The sequence below is a fragment of the Eleutherodactylus coqui genome, chromosome 11 (assembly GCF_035609145.1).
Source record: "Eleutherodactylus coqui strain aEleCoq1 chromosome 11, aEleCoq1.hap1, whole genome shotgun sequence".
In the NCBI taxonomy this organism is placed as follows: Eukaryota; Metazoa; Chordata; class Amphibia; order Anura; family Eleutherodactylidae; genus Eleutherodactylus; species Eleutherodactylus coqui.
The window spans coordinates 83494942-83515770 of record NC_089847.1 but is presented as its reverse complement, the minus strand read 5'-3'; the positions used below and the strand labels follow the sequence as shown (position 1 = coordinate 83515770).

The 20829-nt window shown below is 40.8% G+C and overlaps 1 protein-coding gene across 1 annotated transcript in view; it reads right to left on the bottom strand.

Annotated features, from left to right (window-relative positions):
* LOC136581729 (mucin-2-like) overlaps positions 1-20829 on the bottom strand; it is a 103095-nt gene that overhangs the window by 36775 nt on the left and 45491 nt on the right. The window contains 8 exon segments of the mRNA XM_066582353.1: positions 1523-1918; positions 4010-4111; positions 5860-6375; positions 9312-9413; positions 10458-10871; positions 12998-13099; positions 14857-15372; positions 19311-19724. Of these exon segments, the coding sequence (XP_066438450.1) occupies positions 1523-1918; positions 4010-4111; positions 5860-6375; positions 9312-9413; positions 10458-10871; positions 12998-13099; positions 14857-15372; positions 19311-19724 (2562 nt within the window).

Genomic DNA, 20829 nt, shown 5'->3' with positions numbered 1-20829 from the left:
TCCTCTTTACATAGTTTAGTTTGGGGTCTCCCCTCCTACAGTAGTGTCCACTCACACTTGGCATTCACCAATACCACAGGTCCATGACTATAGTGGCCGATGCAATGGCCAACATGTTGACTCCTGTTGACCCAGTGATACTCTTCCTAATTCTGTCTTTCCTCTTGAAACCAGCATTCTCTCAACAGTCTCAACTTCCAGCTATCAGCTGGATCAGGTACATGGCTTAGTCATCTTGTCATGGCAATTAGATGGGGTAAAGCTCTTCGAGAGGCACTGTGGTCATGTTGTTATGGGAGCATAGTTTTGGAATGATGTGTCCGTGGTCTGATTGGCTTTGTGCAGAGCAGGAAGTGTTACTTACTTGGAGGCCGTGTGCTTGTGACAGTTGTTGACGTTGTTGTCATACTAGTAGTAGTAGGGGGGCTAGTAGTTGTGGTCGTTGATGTAGGTATTGGAGTTGTAGACTCTGTGTATTAGAAGTGGGGTATTAATAATACGTGGGGTGACAATGGACAGTATTAATGAAGAAAAATTAACTGTGCTTAACTTAATATTGGGGTAAACTGGAATTGTTATGCAGAATAGAATATCAGAAACATTCTACACATTACATACAAGTATCTACTATAGAATAGCTAATATATATCTGCCTTTTGGCCCTTATTGTAAACCATGTCCACAAGAGAAAGAAGTCCCAATTCCCACCGCTACCTTCCATGGTTGTACTGCTGACATATCCCAGCAGTGGTAAGGGAGCCCCATTTTGATTTTTGTAAAATGCCACGTATACCCTACCATTATCCCTGAATATCCACAATAGTTATGTTTTACCTCATGGACAGCTCCTATTTATAATATCTGTTTCAAATTATACCGTCACAATGTAAGGGATTTATCAATAAATTTGGCGCCAATTCTGTGATGTAAAAAAGTTGTAACTTTTAGTGCCCTGCATTTTGTGCTAAAGCTTCTGACTTTTCACACCAATAAACACCTTTGTCCATTAGTGAAAAAAGTAAGCGTAAATTTAAAGGGGTTTTCTGACTACCTACAAATTGCCTCAGTGCCACTCTGTACTTATTGGTTGCTTCTGACCAGGACATGTGACTGCTGCAGCCAATCACTCTCTATAGAAGCCCAATCCTGTGGCCAATGATTGGCTGCAGCAGTCACAGATCCTGGTCAGAAGCAACCAGTAAGTACAGAGTGGCTCTGAGGCAATTTTAAGGTAGTGGGAAAAGCGATTTAACATTCTGTCTTTAAGACGGCAGATGGTATTCCAAATTTATTCAGATGTATGTGCTTTTTAATACATTTGGTTCAATTTACTCCACCAGACTTTTGCTTAAGTCTGATGCATGAAATGCAAATATTAATAAATCTTCCACAATGTGTGAAATTGACAACAATATAAACTTATTTGCTGCAGAACCTATTGATGAGGAAAAGTTAATAGTATTTAAGAAGCTTATTATTTTCGTAGAGGATATTTAATATTATAAACAAACCCTTCCTTTACCGGAGGTTGTAGGTGTCTCAGTTGTAGTTTGAGTTGTAGTTGTTGTTGTCGGAAACGTTGTAGAATAGCATTCAGGAGGTAAAGGACGGCAGCAGAGTACACTGATCTCATAGTCGTAGCACACAGGCATGTACCCTATAAGATCATCGTTATTACAGATGAGCCCCATGGAGACATCACACGTCACCATCTGATCCAGCTGGTCCAGGGGAACGTGTGGCTTATCTGCTGCTCTGCAGGAAATGTTCTCTGGTTTCTTATTGTCCTCGCACACTTTCTTTCCAGCTTTCTCGATGTTATCATAGGTCTCAAAATCTCCTCCATTTGGCTCAAATTTGGGAATAGTCACATTAAACCATTCTGACCACGAGCACATAGGATCACAATTGGGAGGTGCTAAGTAAAAAAGAAAAAATATGCTGTCAGCAAACATTTGGTAACTCTTTGGTGTATTTGGATTTGTAAAAAGTCTGTGTTAAAGGGGTTATCCAGCCTTTTAAAACTAATAGCCTATTCTCAGGATAGGCCATCAATATCTGATCAGTGGGGGCCCGCTGCTCAGGACCTTCCCCAATCAGCTGCTAAAAGGGGCAGCGGTGATTGTGCAAGCGCTACAGTATTTTCAATTTTTATTTCTTAGCATTCTGTCAGTGCTCAGAACACCATATTTTTTATAATGGCCATTCTGAGTACTACAGGCTTGTCCCATTCATTTCGATAAAACTAACCTGTAGTACTCAGAGTGGCCACTATAAATATATGGTGCTCTGAGTACAGCTGGAGAAAACCCACAATAGAATGTTGTAATTAAAAAAAATTAAATCTTGGCTACATGTTGAGTTATCAAGTTAAAGTATGTACAGTACTATATCTCACAGCGGCAGAGAGAACCTTTATTCTGGAGAAAAAAAAATCACAGGGATGTTCCCTTAGAACACAACTTTTATTTCACAAACATAAGAACTCAGAAAGCCATTTATCAGCAAATAGTAGGTTGGCCCTGACCACGAATGGTTTGGTATCTTTAGGGTCACAGACCCAAAACTAACACAACTACCTCAGCAGGAGAATCAACATAGAAGCTCAAGTTGAGAAAATGGTCAATAGATTTTTTTGACCTAGTAAATATATGAGCTCTAGTTGATTTTTTCCAAACTGAGATTAGGCTTTTTTTTTTCATTTTCCTCCCCTACATAAAGAGAGTGATAGATATTATACTTCAATAACCAAATTCCATTTGCTGTGACCTTAAATAGGACCTACAAAAAATATCCCTCAGATGAAAGACCAGCAACCATTTAAAAGAACGCAAGAGATCATCTCAGACTGAGTGGAAAACTGATATCTCACTATACTTCGTATTAAATGGGTTGGTAGCCTTCTAGGGAATATGCGCTTTGGCAGTTCACCACAATATGGCAGCCCCAGAATGATGTCGGGATTAACCCAAATTCCCTCTAAGCCGTGTAATTAGCCTGCGGTCATTAGCTGCACTTCTAGCAGGAGAGGCTATGAGCTGCCTACCTCAACCTTTTTGACAGGTAACCTTCTCAGATCAAAGAGATAGTCCAACTGCTCAAGTTTCCCTAAGCTGATTTAATTCTAACATTTGGACTTTTCAACCCGAAAAGAAAAAAATGGCTCAACGCGTTCCTACTGCTAAAGTTTCCTTAGAAGCCTTTTTTGGGGGGGGGGGGGGATTTTATTTGAAAAAGGGAAAATTTGACACACTATGATGGAAAGCATACCAAATTAGCAAAGAAAAAGTGCTGTTTAAATCTACTACCAACCCCAATGGTGGACTGGTAGCAAAGCGACTGATGAGTGCACTGTTAGTAACTGAGGGAGCAGTCTAAAAACAAATAGTCAAGCTCTCCTAGCAGGAAATGAATTGTATTTTTCAATGTTATTATGTACTGTACCACATAATGTACTGAAAAATGTAAAAAAAAGTGGAGTGAAATGAAAATAAAAGCCTAATTCCGCCATCTTCGCAGGGAGTTGGCTTCTAGCAGTGGTGGTCACAGAGCTCTGATATCTCTTGGAGCTTTTCGTTGCTGTAACAGCTGACACAACAAGTCTTTTTTCTGTACTCATCCCTAGCATGGGATTAAGCCATATGCCATACCACTCGGCATATGCTGTGTGCTAAACTACACAACATGGCACCTGCTTTCTGCTTTGTACTGGCTCTTCCTACTTCTGTGACATCCATGGTAATGTGCAGTCACATCACCAATAGGGCAAGGCTTCGCAAGTAGCGCTGTGGCCATGTTGTCTAGGAGGCATGGTTTTGGAGTGTTGTATTCGTGCCCTCAAAAGGAAAGTGGCTTCATCCAGAGCAGCAGCGCCACTCACTCTTCATTAGATAGCCATTTCACCCCTTACATTCAGATTTCATTCTTCTTTTCAGATTGCTTTAAATTACCCTTTCTTCTTTAAGAAAAACTTTGTCTCAAATATGAAGTTTTGTGAAGTGTTACTTACTTGGAGTCTGTGTGCTTGTGATAGTTGGTGAAGTTGTCGTCATACTGGTAGTAGGGGGGCTGGTGGTTGTGGTAGTTGATGTAGGTATTGGAGTTGTAGACTCTGTGTATTAGAAGCGGGGTATTAACAATACGTGGGGTGACAATGGACATTATTAATGAAGAAAAATAAACTGTGCTTAACTCAATATTGGGGTAAACAGAACAGAATAACAGAGACATTCTACACATTACACACAAGCAGGGCCCTGAAGTATGGTTCACAGAGTGAATGTTGAGCTGCTGATAACTAATAGTGGTCCAGGGACTAATATTCTGGTACTGTATGGAAGGTGTTTTGTCACATTCTGGATGGTGACTGTTATGTGATCAGCCTGCATGAATAGCTTTGAGTAGTCCACTGAGTCAGTGGAAATAGTCAGGTATGGGAACCAGTGTTTGAGGAGAGTGGTACTATGCGCAAACCCTGGCGAGGCTGCAGGTGGGGCTGGGATGGGATTAGAGAAAATCCCTGTTAGGGGACTAAAGAGAAAGCTTCAGAAAAGACTAGTGGCTCTGCAGGCCTGGAGTATAGTCCCTGGTAGTACAGTCCTGCCCTGGATAGGACTGTGGAAACTTGACGGTCCATGGGGTCTATTAGATGCCATTGATATCCGTCATGTGGTATATCAGTCTAAGGCTGGCCTTTAATTTTTCTGTTCCTATGACTGAACAGAAAAACAGAATGCCCAAAGCAAATGTGAACACAGCCTAACAAATAAATTCAGTGTCATTGTATTTGCAATTGTCTTAGAAGTTGTGTAATTGCAATTAATTCACACATTCCATGTCTTTCAAAAAATTGATCCTTTTTATGAATTGGCCCTTATTATCTTTGTTTTTGTCCTATCTTAAGTGTGAATGTAGATTCTTAAATCTTTTAACCCCTTGAGTGGCGGGTTTCCTACCACCCTGTCGTGCCCACCAGGGCAGGTTTTTTAAAATGGTCTAATCATTGAATTTCAACTTATTTTGCAGTTGCATCTCAAGAGCCATAACTTTTTCATTTTTCCATTGACATGGCCATATGAGGGCTTGTTTTTTGCGGGACAAGTTGTGATTTTTTAAACAGGGGGGAGGAAAAGAAGAAATGGCGAAAAAAGAAAAAAAGGGGCCATGTCATTAAGGGGTTAAATAATGCATTAACTTCCTTCTCTGGGTCATTATGATGCATGGATACCACATATGTGATTGTATTTTTGATTTTTTTACAAAGTAAAGGGAGACAAGTGTTTTTATTATTTTTTTTTTTAAATTTTAAATTTTTTTTTTTGTCCCTTTAGGGGACTTCCACAGGGACCCATCAGGACCCCTGATCACATTCCGGGGTCGATGGTGACAGCCCTTTAAATGCTGCAGTGACAGCCCTTTACATGCTGCAGTCACATAGACTGCAGCATGTAAAGGGTTAACACAGCAGAGATCGGAGGTTTTCTCTGACCTCTGCTGTAAGAGCAGGTACCTAGCTGTCCTCTCACAGCCAAGCACCAAGCTCTCCCTGCCACAGAGACCATCGGCTTGCTTCTGACAAGCCGATGGTCTCTATGGCAACCTGTAAACAAAGCAGGAGGTTGCCGGCATATCGGCAATATCTTCTGCTGGTTTTTCAAAGCCCTTGCTTTGTTTTCTGTGGGTCTGTGCAGGCAGAGCACACTGTCACAGCTTGTGGCATTGTGCTCTGCAGCTCCCATAGTGATACATAGCCCGGAAATCTTCCGGGCTATGTTGCTATGAACAGTGGAGCTCGTCCAGGAAAATTTCCGGTCAAGGGGTTAAATCAAACCCCAATGAATATGTGATCATAATACTCACCTGAAGTTGTTGGTGAAGTAGTGGTGGTGGTTGTTGGTGTAGTAGTTGTAGGTTCAATAATAATAGTGGTCGTTGTTATGGTTGTTGTTGTTGTTGTTGGTGGTGTTGTGGTCTCTGTTGTGGTGGTGGTTGTTGGTGTGGTTGTTGTTGTGGACTCTGTTGTGGTTGGAGTTGTTGTACTTGTAGTAGTTGGAGCGGTTGTAGTTGGGCAGTCAGGATGGCAGCAGAGGACACTGATTTGATAGTTGTAGCACACAGGATTAAATCTAGGCTGATTTTTATTTTCACAGATGAGCCCAATGGAGACATCACACGTCACTTTCTGTCCCACCTGATCCAGTGAAAAATCTGGGTATTTCTCTGCTCTGCAGGAAATGTTTTCTGGCTTTTCACACACTTCAAATCCTTTCTTTCTGATATTCACATAAGTCTCAAAATCTCCTCCATTTTCATAAGTGGGATAATCCACATCAAACCATGGAGACCACGAGCACACTTGTTCACATTCAGTAGATGCTAAAGCAAAAGAAAAAATGCATGTATTCAGCAAACATTTGGTAATTCTTTGCTGTCCTTGCATTTGAAAAATAAATAAAATATTATCATGTTATCAGGCACTTTCTGGGAAGTTTTTAGACAAGAAACATGAAAACCTATCAATATGGAGATTAATATATATACAGAAGATTAAATCAAATAGTCAAAGATTTTTTTTCCATCTCAGTCATGGGAATACCTATCTGTATGGTTCAGTCAGAGGTGGCCAGTTTTACTGAAACAACAGAGATAGCCGAGCTGGCCGTTCAATACTGTTTCCAAAGCTCCCGTAGATAAAGTATGTAGGGACTACAGAAACAGCATAGAACAAGGTGCTACGCTGTTTCTGCAATTTGGGGGTTACAAGAACAACGTTGCTTACTGAGATACACTGTTTCCATAACCCCCATTCACTTCTATAGGACCCATGGAAACAGTGTAGAACAGCCAGCTTGGCTGTTTCTGTTAACACAATCACTTTTGGTCACAACATACAGACTGGTATTCCCATTTCAGCCATAATTTCTCAAATATAAAAACATTTAACCCTTCGCAATCCAATTTTGATTCAGGGTTTCCTAGGGGGCTTTCTCTTTCTGACATTTTACAATGGTGCCATCTGCTGGCTTGAGTCAGTACTGCAGTATGTGACATGCCGGAGAGGCCACTGACAACAGAGCGGCCAGTATTATACAGTAAGAATGCCCTGCCAGATGTCTTCCGACATCAGAGCTGTACAGCCTTCAATAAGAATGTTGTAAGATGTCAGACAGTGGATTGGAGGGGGTTAAAATCGTAAGTGTATGAATCTGGGGTAGAAGCTTCTGTAACAAATCATCATCTGTGAGGCCCAGTGTACCATTACCTTCAGCAAGCCACAAAGAGACTCCAGCAGGTGTCTAGACTTAGTCCCCTCAAAGAGGAAAAAGTCATATATTGCCCCTCATGGGAGTCAGGTTATCCCATCATCACCACTATAACACAGCCCAGAAAGCACATCAGCCTCTTATTACCCCCTTATAAAAGCCATGGCCTAAATTGCACCAAAAATTGTGCAAAATTGGTGCAAATTGCACAAAAATTTTGCTGCAATTTTTGGTGTAAACTAGGTCAACAAAAAGGTGGTCTAAATGTAGACCAGACAGTCTTCACATTTGACAGTTATATCATTCAGCAAAGCAGCTATGATAAATCTTTCACATTGTAAGGCTGTTTACTTTAACTTTTACACAGTCTTAGTAATTAAGGTCCACAGTCTCCTAATATTTATTAGTCCTCTCATGCCTTAAAAGGCACTCAACACGTTACATAGTGTTTTACACTCATAGTCTTTGTGGTGGAGGGCACTAGATCTCATTCAGCAACACAGCAGTACATGGCTGGAGGTACTACAGCTACTATGGTCCCAATATCAAAGTACCCAATCTTTTGGACAGGATGCTTCTGGGAATTCTGTCATAGCTTACCCAATTCAGCTGATTCCAACCTCTTCACACAGACTTCTGAGGTTCTAGGTGCGACCACACTAGCTTTGCATGACATCCTCATGCTTGCTCTTTATTACCACGGCTGCACAACAGCAACAACCTACATGCCACACCCTGCAGTTTTTACCTTACTCAGCAACACCTTGTGAGGTCCAACATGTCCTTCTGATTCATCCATAGACACACAAGTGGCACCCTGCATGGTAACCTGGTGTTGTACAGCTTCCAATGATCTCCGGGTCTGAGTTCAAGACCACAAAAACCCGTCCACATGGGCCACAACACTGACTGATACAATAATCCAACTGCATAGTTAAGCATAAACAGTATAAACTATGCTTTAACCATCAGTTGCCCATTATACAGTTACGGTACAACATTACCCTCTGCAGCTACATAATAACTATATCACTCTGTTGCATTTGCAAAATAAACAATCTTAATTAAGGGCATTTCTCCTTATAACACGAGTCTCTATAATGCCTTCCTTGTATACGTTTGCACTTTTCTCCACATCAGTGGCTAACTCTAACATACGTGTAACAGTTTTCTGGTTAAATGCACAGCATTTCTATAATTACCCCTAATAATCATCCTTGTTACTGGCTGTTACTCCAATAAACACTGGATTTATAACATTTTTCTAATATCTGTTAATATTTTATGCAGTGCTCCTAAATAGATCCTAACAAACATGACATTTTACCTAACTACACTTGGCACACTTTTCATCCTCCTTACATAGTTTAGTTTGTGGTCTCCCCTCCTACAGTAGTGTCCACTCACACTGGGGATTCACCAATACCACAGGTCCATGACTATAGTGGCCGATGCAAAGGCCAACATGTTGACTCCTCTTGACCCAGTGATACTATTCCTAACTCTATCTTTCCTCTTGGAACCAGCATTCTCCCAACAGTCTCAACTTCCAGCTATCAGCTGGCTCAGGTACATGGCTTAGTTATCTTGTCATGGCAATTAGAGAGATACCCTCTCCTTCCACTCTGTGCTTTGGATGGGCTGCACAGTGTTTTGTAGCCATCCTCTGGCCACCGCAACTGTGGTGACTACTCTCATCTCCAAGCACAGACTGCTGGCTACTGGCACTGGTGGTCACTGTCCCCTCATATCTCTTAGACCTTCCACCTGCTATAGAAATTGGCACAAAATTTCCTTGCATTCGCTCCTAACATGAGGATGTGCTGCCCATAAAACGTATGCTGCTCTGAACTATACAAGATGGCATCTGCTTCCTGCTTTGCCCTGGCTCCTCCTACGTCTGTGACATCCTTGGTAATAAGTAGACACATCATCAATGGGGTAAAGCTCTTCGAGAGGCACCATGGTCATGTTGTTATGGGAGCATAGTTTTGGAATGATGTGTCCGTGGTCTGATTGGCTTCATGCAGAACAGGAAGTGTTACTTACTTGGAGGCCGTGTGCTTGTGATAGTCGTTGATGTTGTTGTCATACTGGTAGTAGGGGGGCTAGTAGTTGTGGTCGTTGATGTAGGTATTGGAGTTGTAGACTCTGTGTATTAGAAGTGGGGTATTAATAATAGGTGGGGTGACAATGGACATTATTAATGAAGAAAAATTAACTGTGCTTAACTTAATATTGGGGTAAACTGGAGTTGTTATGCAGAATAGAATATCAGAAACATTCTACACATTACATGCAAGTATCTGCTAGAGAATAGCTAATATATATCTGCCTTATTGTAAACAATGTCCACAAGTGAAAGAAGGCCCAATTCCCACCGCCACCTTCTATGGTTGTACTGGTGACATATCCCAGCAGTGGTAAGGGACCCCTATTTTGATTTTTGTAAGATGCCACCTATACCCTATCATTATCCCTGAATATATACAATAGTTATGTTTTACTTCATGAACAGCTCCTATTTATAATACCTGTTTCAAATTATACCGTCACAATGTAAGGGATTTATCAATAAATTTGGCGCCAATTCTGTGATGTAAAAAAGTTGTAACTTTTAGTGCCCTGCATTTTGTGCTAAAGCTTCTGACTTTTCACACCAATAAACACCTTTGTACATTAGTGAAAAAAGTAAGCGTAAATTTAAAGGGGTTTTCTGACTACCTACAAATTGCCTCAGTGCCACTCTGTACTTATTGGTTGCTTCTGACCAGGACATGTGACTGCTGCAGCCAATCACTGTCTATAGAAGCCCAATGCTGTGGCCAATGATTGGCTGCAGCAGTTGCAGATCCTGGTCAGAAGCATCCAGTAAGTACAGAGTGGCTCTGAGGCAATTTTAAGGTAGTGGGAAAACAGATTTAACATTCTGTCTTTAAGACAGCCCATGGTATTCCAAATTTATTCAGATGTATGTGCCTTTTAATACATTTGGTTCAATTTACTCCACCAGACTTTTGCTTAAGGCTGATGCATGAAATGCAAATATTAATAAATCTTCCACAATGTGTGAAATTGACAACATTATAAACTTCTTTGTTGCAGAACCTATTGATGAGGAAAAGTTATTAGTATTTTAGAAGCTTATTATTTTCGTAGAGGATATTGAATATTATAAACAAACCCTTCCTTTACCGGAGGTTGTAGGTGTCTCAGTTGTAGTTTGAGTTGTAGTTGTTGTTGCTGTTGTAGTTGTAGTTGTTGGAGACGTTGTAGAATAGCACTCAGGAGGTAAAGGACGGCAGCAGAGTACACTGATCTCATAGTCGTAGCACACAGGCATGTACCCTATAAGATCATCGTTGTTACAGATGAGCCCCATGGAGACATCACACGTCACCATCTGATCCAGCTGGTCCAGTGGAACATGTGGCTTATCTGCTGCCCTGCAGGAAATGTTCTCTGGTTTCTTATTGTCCTCGCACACTTTCTTTCCAGCTTTCTCGATGTTATCATAGGTCTCAAAATCTCCTCCATTTGGTTCAAATTTGGGAATAGTCACATTAAACCATTCTGACCACGAACACATGGGATCACAATTGGGAGTTGCTAAGTAAAAAAGAAAAAATATGCATTCAGCAAACATTTGGTAACTCTTTGATGTATTTGGATTTGTAAAAAGTCTGTGTTAAAGGGGTTATCCAGCCTTTAAAAACTAATAGCCTATTGTCAGGATAGGCCATTAATATCTGATCAGTGGGGGGCCCGCTGCTCAGGACCTTCCCCAATCAGCTGCTAAAAGGGGCAGCGGTGTTTGTGCAAGCGCTACAGTATTTACAATTTTTATTTCTTAGCATTCTGTCAGTGCTCAGAACACCATATTTTTTATAATGGCCATTCTGAGTACTACAGGCTTGTCCCATTCATTTCGATAAAGCTAACCTGTAGTACTCAGAGTGGCCACTATAAATATATGGTGCTCTGAGTACAGCTGGAGAAAACCCACAATAGAATGTTGTAATTAAAAAAAATTAAATCTTGGCTACATGTTGAGTTATCAAGTTAAAGTATGTACAGTACTATATCTCACAGCGGCAGAGAGAACCTTTATTCTGGAGAAAAAAAATCACAGGGAAGTTCCCTTAGAACACAACTTTTATTTCACAAACCTAAGAACTCAGAAAGCCGTTTATCAGCAAATAGTAGGTTGGCCCTGACCACGAATGGTTTGGTGTCTTTAGGGTCACAGACCCAAAACTAACACAACTACCTCAGCAGGAGAATCAATATAGAAGCTCAAGTTGAGAAAATGGTCAATAGATTTTTTTGACCTAGTAAATATATCAACTCTAGTTGATTTTTTCCAAACTGAGATTAGGCTTTTTTTTTTCATTTTCCTCCCCTACATAAAGAGAGTGATAGACATTATACTTCAATAACCAAATTCCATTTGCTGTGACCTTAAATAGGACCTACAAAAAATATCCCTCAGATGAAAGACCAGCAACCATTTAAAAGAACACAAGAGATCATCTCAGACTGAGTGGAAAACTGATATCTCACTACACTTCATATTAAATGGGTTGGTAGCCTTCTAGGGAATATGCACTTTGGCAGTTCACCACAATATGGCAGCCCCAGAATGATGTCGGGATTAACCCAAATTCCCTCTGAGCCGTGTAATTAGCCTACGGTCATTACTTGCACTTCTAGCAGGAGAGGCTATGAGCTGCCTACCTCAACCTTTTTGACAGGAACCTTCTCAGATCAAAGAGATAGTCCAACTGCTCAAGTTTCTCTAAGCTGATTTAATTCTAACATTTGGACTTTTCAACCCGAAAAGAAAAAAATGGCTCAACGCGTTCCTACTGCTAAAGTTTCCTTAGAAGCCATTTTTTTTTGGGGGGGGGGGATTTTATTTGAAAAAGGGAAAATTTGACACACTACGATGGAAAGCGTACCAAATTAGCAAAGAAAAAGTGCTGTTTAAATCTACTACCAACCCTAATGGTGGACTGGTAGCAAAGCGACTGATGAGTGCAAGTAAGATGAAAACACCCGCAGCCCTGATGGTGGACTGTTAGTAACTGAGGGAGCAGTCTAAAAACAAATAGTCAAGTTCTCCTAGCAGGAAATGAATTGTATTTTTCAATGTTATTATGTACTGTACCACATAATGTACTGAAAAATGTAAAAAAAAGTGGAGTGAAATGAAAATAACAGCCTAATTCTGCCATCTTCGCAGGGAGTTGGCTTCTAGCAGTGGTGGTCACAGAGCTCTGATATCTCTTGGAGCTTTTCGTTGCTGTAACAGCTGACACAACAAGTCTTTTTTCTGTACTCATCCCTAGCATGGGATTAAGCCATATGCCATACCACTCGGCATATGCTGTGTGCTAAACTACACAACATGGCACCTGCTTTCTGCTTTGTACTGGCTCTTCCTACTTCTGTGACATCCATGGTAATGTGCAGTCACATCACCAATAGGGCAAGGCTTCGCAAGTAGCACTGTGGCCATGTTGTCTAGGAGGCATGGTTTTGGAATGTTGTATTCGTGCCATCAAAAGGAAAGTGGCTTCATCCAGAGCAGCAGCGCCACTCACTTTTCATTAGATAGCCATTTCACCCCTTACATTCTGATTTAATTCTTTTTTTCAGATTGCTTTAAATTACCCTTTCTTCTTTAAGAAAAACTTTGTCTCAAATATGAAGTTTTGTGAAGTGTTACTTACTTGGAGTCTGTGTGCTTGTGATAGTTGGTGAAGTTGTCGTCATACTGGTAGTAGTGGGGCTAGGAGTTGTGGTAGTTGATGTAGGTATTGGAGTTGTAGACTCTGTGTATTAGAAGCAGGGTATTAACAATACGTGGGGTGACAATGGACAGTATTAATGAAGAAAAATAAACTGTGCTTAACTCAATATTGGGGTAAACAGAACAGAATAACAGAGACATTCTACACATTACACACAAGCAGGGCCCTGAAGCATGGTTCACAGAGTGAATGTTGAACTGCTAATAACTAGTAGTGGTCCAGGGACTAATATTCTGGTACTGTATGGAAGGTGTTTTGTCACATTCTGGATTGTGACTGTTATGTGATCAGCCTGCATGAATAGCTTTGAGTAGTCCACTGAGTCAGTGGAAATAGTCAGGTATGGGAACCAGTGTTTGAGGAGAGTGGTACCATGCGCAAACCCTGGCGAGGCTGCAGGTGGGGCTGGGATGGGATTAGAGAAAATCCCTGTTAGGGGACTAAAGACAAAGCTTCAGAAAAGACTAGTGGCTCTGCAGGCCTGGAGTATAGTCCCTGGTAGTACAGTCCTGCCCTGGATAAGACTGTGGAAACTTGACGGTCCATGGGGTCTATTAGGTGCCATTGATATCCGTCATGTGGTAGATCAGTCTAAGGCTGGCCTTTAATTTTTCTGTTCCTATGACTGAACAGAAAAACAGAATGCCCAAAGCAAATGTGAACCCAGCCTAACAAATAAATTCAGTGTCATTGTATTTGCAATTGTCTTAGAAGTTGTGTAATTGCAATTAATTCACACATTCCATGTCTTTCAAAAAGTTGATCCTTTTTATGAATTGGCCATTATTATCTTTGTTTTTGTCCTATCTTAAGTGTGAATGTAGATTCTTAAATCTTTTAACCCCTTGAGTGGCGGGTTTCCTACCACCCTGTCGTGCCCACCAGGGCAGGTTTTTTAAAATGGTCTAATCATTGAATTTCAACTTATTTTGCAGTTGCATCTCAAGAGCCATAACTTTTTCATTTTTCCATTGACATGGCCATATGAGGGCTTGTTTTTTGCGGGACAAGTTGTGATTTTTTAAACAGGGGGGAGGAAAAAAAGAAATGGCGAAAAAAGAAAAAAAGGGGCCATGTCATTAAGGGGTTAAATAATGCATTAACTTCCTTCTCTGGGTCATTATGATGCATGGATAGCACATGTGTGATTGTATTTTTGATTTTTTACAAAGTAAAGGGAGACAAGTGTTTTTATGATTTCATAAAAAAAAAATTTAAATTTTTTTTTTTTATTTTTAAAATTTTTTTTTTTTGTCCCTTTAGGGGACTTCCACAGGGACCCATCAGGACCCCTGATCACATTCCGGGGGTCCGATGGTGACAGACTTTAAATGCTGCAGTGACAGCCCTTTACATGCTGCAGTCACATAGACTGCAGCATGTAAAGGGTTAACACAGCAGAGATCGGAGGTTTTCTCTGATCTCTGCTGTAAGAGCTAGTACCTAGCTGTCCTCTCACAGCCAAGCACCAAGCTCTCCCTGCCACAGAGACCATAAGCCGATGGTCTCTATGGCAACCTGTAAACAAAGCAGGAGGTTGCCGGCATATCGGCAATATCTTCTGCTGGTTTTTCAAAGCCCTTGCCTTGTTCTCTGTGGGTCTGTGCAGGCAGAGCACAGTGCCACAGCTTGTGGCATTGTGCTCTGCAGCTCCCATAGTGATACATAGCCCGGAAATCTTCCGGGCTATGTTGCTATGAACAGTGGAGCTCGTCACGGAAAATTTCCGGTCAAGGGGTTAAATCAAACCCCAATGAATATGTGATCATAATACTCACCTGAAGTTGTTGGTGAAGTAGTGGTGGTGGTTGTTGGTGTAGTAGTTGTAGGTTCAATAATAATAGTGGTCGTTGTTATGGTTGTTGTTGTTGTTGTTGGTGGTGTTGTGGTCTCTGTTGTGGTGGTGGTTGTTGGTGTGGTTGTTGTTGTGGACTCTGTTGTGGTTGGAGTTGTTGTACTTGTAGTAGTTGGAGCGGTTGTAGTTGGGCAGTCAGGATGGCAGCAGAGGACACTGATTTGATAGTTGTAGCACACAGGATTAAATCTAGGCTGATTTTTATTTTCACAGATGAGCCCAATGGAGACATCACATGTCACTTTCTGTCCCACCTGATCCAGTGAAAAATCTGGGTATTTCTCTGCTCTGCAGGAAATGTTTTCTGGCTTTTCACACACTTCAAATCCTTTCTTTCTGATATTCACATAAGTCTCAAAATCTCCTCCATTTTCATAAGTGGGATAATCCACATCAAACCATGGAGACCACGAGCACACTTGTTCACATTCAGTAGATGCTAAAGCAAAAGAAAAAATGCATGTATTCAGCAAACATTTGGTAATTCTTTGCTGTCCTTGCATTTGAAAAATAAATAAAATATTATCATGTTATCAGGCACTTTCTGGGAAGTTTTTAGACAAGAAACATGAAAACCTATCAATATGGAGATTAATATATATACAGAAGATTAAATCAAATAGTCAAAGATTTTTTTTCCATCTCAGTCATGGGAATACCTATCTGTATGGTTCAGTCAGAGGTGGCCAGTTTTACTGAAACAACAGAGATAGCCGAGCTGTCCGTTCAATACTGTTTCCAAAGCTCCCGTAGATAAAGTATGTAGGGAGCTACAGAAACAGCATAGAACAAGGTGCTACGCTGTTTCGCAATTTGGGAGTTACAAGAACAACGTTGCCCACTGTGGTACACTGTTTCCATAACCCACATTCACTTCTATAGGACTTATGGAAACAGTGTAGAACAGCCAGCTTGGCTGTTTCTGTTAACACAACCACTTTTGGTCACAACATACAGATTGGTATTCCCATTTCAGCCATAATTTCTCAAATATAAATACATTTAACCCTTTGCAATCCAATTTTGATTCAGGGTTACCTAGGGAGCTTTCTCTTTCTGACATTTTACAATGGTGCCATCTGCTGGCTTGAGTCAGTACTGCAGTATGTGACATGCCGGAGAGGCCACTGACAACAGAGCGGCCAGTATTATACAGTAAGAATGCCCTGCCAGACGTCTTCCGACATCAGAGCTGTACAGCCTTCAATAAGAATGTTGTACGATGTCAGACAGTGGATTGGAGGGGGTTAAAATTGTGTGTATGAATCTGGGGTAGAAGCTTCTGTAACAAATCATCATCTGTGGGGCCCAGTGTACCATTACCTTCAGCAAACCATAAAGAGACTCCAGCAGGTGTCTAGACTTTGTCCCCTCAAAGAGGAAAAAGTCATATATTGCCCCTCATGGGAGTCGAGCTATCCCATCATCACCACTATAACACAGCCTAGAAGGCACATCAGCCTCTTATTACCCCCTTATAAAAGCCATGGCCTAAATTGCACCAAAAATTGTGCAAAATTGGTGCAAATTACACAAAAATTTTGCTGCAATTTCTGGTGTAAACAAGGTCAACAAAAAGGTGGTCTAAATGTAGACCAGACAGTCTTAACATTTGGCAGATATATTATTCAGCAAAGCAACCATGATAAATCTTTCGCATTGTAAGGCTGTTTACTTTAAGGTTTACACAGTCTTAGTAATTAAGGTCCACAGTCTCTTAATATTTATTAGTCCTCTCATGCCTTAAAAGACACTCAAGACGTTACATAGTGTTTTACACTCATAGTCTTTGTGGTGGAGGGTAGTAGATCTCATTCAGCAACACAGCAGTACATGGCTGGGGGTACTACAGCTACTATGGTCCCAATATCAAAGTACCCAATCTTTTGGACAGGATGCTTCTGGGAATTCTTTCATAGCTCACCGAATTCAGCAGATTCCAATCTCTTCACACAGATTTCTGAGGTTCTAGGTGCGACCACACTAGCTCTGCATGACATCCTCATGCTTGCTCTTTATTACCACGGCTGCACAACAGCAACAACCTGCGTGCCACACCCTGCAGTTTTTACCTTACTCAGCAACACCTTGTGAGGTCCAACATGTCCTTCTGATTCATCCATAGACACACAAGTGACACCCTGCATAGTAACCTGGTGTTGTACAACTTCCAATGATCTCCGGGTCTGAGTTCAAGACCACAAAAACACGTCCACATGGGCCACAACACTGACTGATACAATAATCCAACTGCATAGTTAAGCATAAACAGTATAAACTATGCTTTAACCATCAGTTGCCCATTATACAGTTACGGTACAACATTACCCTCTGCAACTACATAATAACTATATCACTCTGTTGCATTTGCAAAAGAAACAGTGTTAATTAAGGGCATTTCTCCTTATAACACGAGTCTCTATAATGCCTTCCTTGTATAAGTTTGCACTTTTCTCCACATCAGTGGCTAACTCTAACATACGTGTAACAGTTTTCTGGTTAAATGCACAGCATTTCTATCATTACCCCTAATAATCATCCTTGTTACTGGCTGTTACTCCAATAAACACTGGATTTATAACATTTTTCTAATATCTGTTAATATTTTATGCAGTGCTCCTAAATAGATCCTAGCAAACATGACATTTTACCTAACTACACTTGGCACACTTTTCATCCTCCTTACATAGTTTAGTTTGGGGTCTCCCCTCCTACAGTAGTGTCCACTCAAACTGGGCATTCACCAATACCACAGGTCCATGACTATAGTGGCTGATGCACAGGCCAACACGTTGACTCCTTTTGACTGAGTGATACTATTCCTAATTCTGTCTTTCCTCTTGAACCCAGCATTCTCTCAACAGTCTCAACTTCCAGCTATCAGCTGGATCAGGTACATGGCCTGGTCATCTTGTCATGGCAAATAGGGAGATACCCTCTCCTTCCATGCTGTGCTTTGGATGGGCTGCACAGTGTTTTGTAGCCAGCCTCTGGCCACCGCAACTGTGGTGACTACTCTCATCTCCAATCACAAGCTGCTGGCTACTGGCACTGGTAGTCACTGTGCCCTGATAACTGTTAGACCTTCCACTTGCTATAGAAATTGGCACAAAATTTCCTTGCATTCGCTCCTAACATGAGGATGTGTTGCCCATAATACGTATGCTGCTCTGAACTATACAAGATGGCATCTGCTTCCTGCTTTGCCCTGGCTCCTCCTACTTCTGTGACATCCTTGGTAATAAGTAGACACATCATCAATGGGGTAAAGCTCTTCGAGAGGCACTGTGGTCATGTTGTTATGGGAGCATAGTTTTGGACTGATGTGTCCGTGGTCTGATTGGCTTTGTGCAGAGCAGGAAGTGTTACTTACTTGGAGGCCGTGTGCTTGTGACAGTTGTTGACGTTGTTGTCATACTAGTAGTAGTAGGGGGGCTAGTAGTTGTGGTCGTTGATGTAGGTATTGAAGTTGTAGACTCTGTGTATTAGAAGCGGGGTATTAATAATAGGTGGGGTGACAATGGACAGTATTAATGAAGAAAAATTAACTGTGCTTAACTTAATATTGGGGTAAACTGGAATTGTTATGCAGAACAGAATATCAGAAACATTCTACACATTACATACAAGTATCTGCTAGAGAATAGCTAATATATATCTGCCTTTTGGCCCTTATTGTAAACAATGTCCACAAGAGAAAGAAGTCCCAATTCCCACCGCCACTTTCCATGGCTGTACTGGTGACATATCCCAGCAGTGGTAAGGGACCCCTATTTTGATTTTTGCAAGATGCCACCTATACCCTACCATTATCCCTGAATATCCACAATAGTTATGTTTTATTTCATGAACAGCTCCTATTTATAATATCTGTTTCAAATTATACCGTCACAATGTAAGGGATTTATCAATAAATTTGGCGCTAATTCTGTGATGTAAAAAAGTTGTAACTTTTAGTGCCCTGCATTTTGTGCTAAAGCTTCTGACTTTTCACACCAATAAACACCTTTGTACATTAGTGAAAAAAGTGTAAATTTAAAGGGGTTTTCTGACTACCTACAAATTGCCTCAGTGCCACTCTGTACTTATTGGTTGCTTCTGACCAGGACATTTGACTGCTGCAGCCAATCACTGTCTATAGAAGCCCAATGCTGTGGCCAATGATTGGCTGCAGCAGTCACAGATTCTGGTCAGAAGCAACCAGTAAGTCTGATGCATGAAATGCAAATATTAATAAATCTTCCACAATGTGTGAAACTGACAACATTATAAACTTCTTTGTTGCAGAACCTATTGATGAGGAAAAGTTTATAGTATTTTAGAAGCTTATTATTTTCGTAGAGGATATTGAATATTATAAATAAACCCTTCCTTTACCGGAGGTTGTAGGTGTCTCAGTTGTAGTTTGAGTTGTAGTTGTTGTTGCTGTTGTAGTTGTAGTTGTTGGAGACGTTGTAGAATAGCAGTGAGGAGGTAAAGGACGGCAGCAGAGTACACTGATCTCATAGTCGTAGCACACAGGCATGTACCCTATAAGATCATCGTTATTACAGATGAGCCCCATGGAGACATCACACGTCACCATCTGATCCAGCTGGTCCAGTGGAACGTGTGGCTTATCTGCTGCCCTGCAGGAAATGTTCTCTGGTCTCTTATTGTCCTCGCACACTTTCTTTCCAGCTTTCTCGATGTTATCATAGGTCTCAAAATCTCCTCCATTTGGTTCATATTTGGGAATAGTCACATTAAACCATTCTGACCACGAACACATGGGATCACAATCGTAACTTGCTAAATAAAAGAGAAAAAATATGCATTCAGCAAACATTTGGTAACTCTTTGATGTATTTGGATTTTTTAAAAGTCTTTGTTAAAGGGGTTATGCAGCCTTTAAAAACTGATAGCCTATTCTCAGGATAGGCCATTAATATCTAATCAGTGGGGGCCCACTGCTCAGGACCTTCCCCAATCAACTGCTTAAAGGGGCAGCGGTGCTTGTGCAAGCGCTACAGTATTTTGAATGTTTATTTCTGAGCATTCTGTCAGTGCTCAGAACACCATATTTTTTATAATGGCCATTCTGAGTACTACAGGCTTGTCCCATTCATTTCGATAAAACTAACCTGTAGTACTCAGAGTGGCCACTATAAATATATGGTGCTCTGAGTACAGCTGGAGAAAACCCACAATAGAATGTTGTAATTAAAAAAAATTAAATCTTGGCTACATGTTGAGTTATCAAGTTAAAGTATGTACAGTACTATATCTCACAGCGGCAGAGAGAACCTTTATTCTGGGGAACACAACTTTTATTTCACAAACCTAAGAACTCAGAAAGCCGTTTATCAGCAAATAGTAGGTTGGCCCTGACCACGAATGGTTTGGTATCTTTAGGGTCACAGACCCAAAAACAACAACTACCTCAGCAGGAGAATCAACATAGAAGCTCAAGTTGAGAAAATGGTCAATAGATTTTTTTGACCTAGTAAATATATGAACTCTAGTTGTTTTTTTCCAAACTGAGATTAGGCTTTTTTTTTTTAATTTTCCTCCCCTGCATAAAGAGAGTGAAAGACATTATACATCTTAAATGGGACATAGAAAAAAATATTCCTCAGATGAAAGACCAGCAACCATTTAAAAGAACGCAAGACATCATCTCAGACTGAGTGTAAAGCTGATATCTCACTACACTTCATATTAAATGGGTTGGTAGCCTTCTAGGGAATATCCCTTCACAGGTATAGACTAAAAGAATATAGTTTATTAGAAACTCTTAAAAACATATACGGGCTGACTAACAGTACTAACATACATTAACACAAAAAAGAGGAGAAGATATATTTCGGTGCAAGTTTAAATTATGCATCCAATGTCTCCAATGTAGATAATGGTC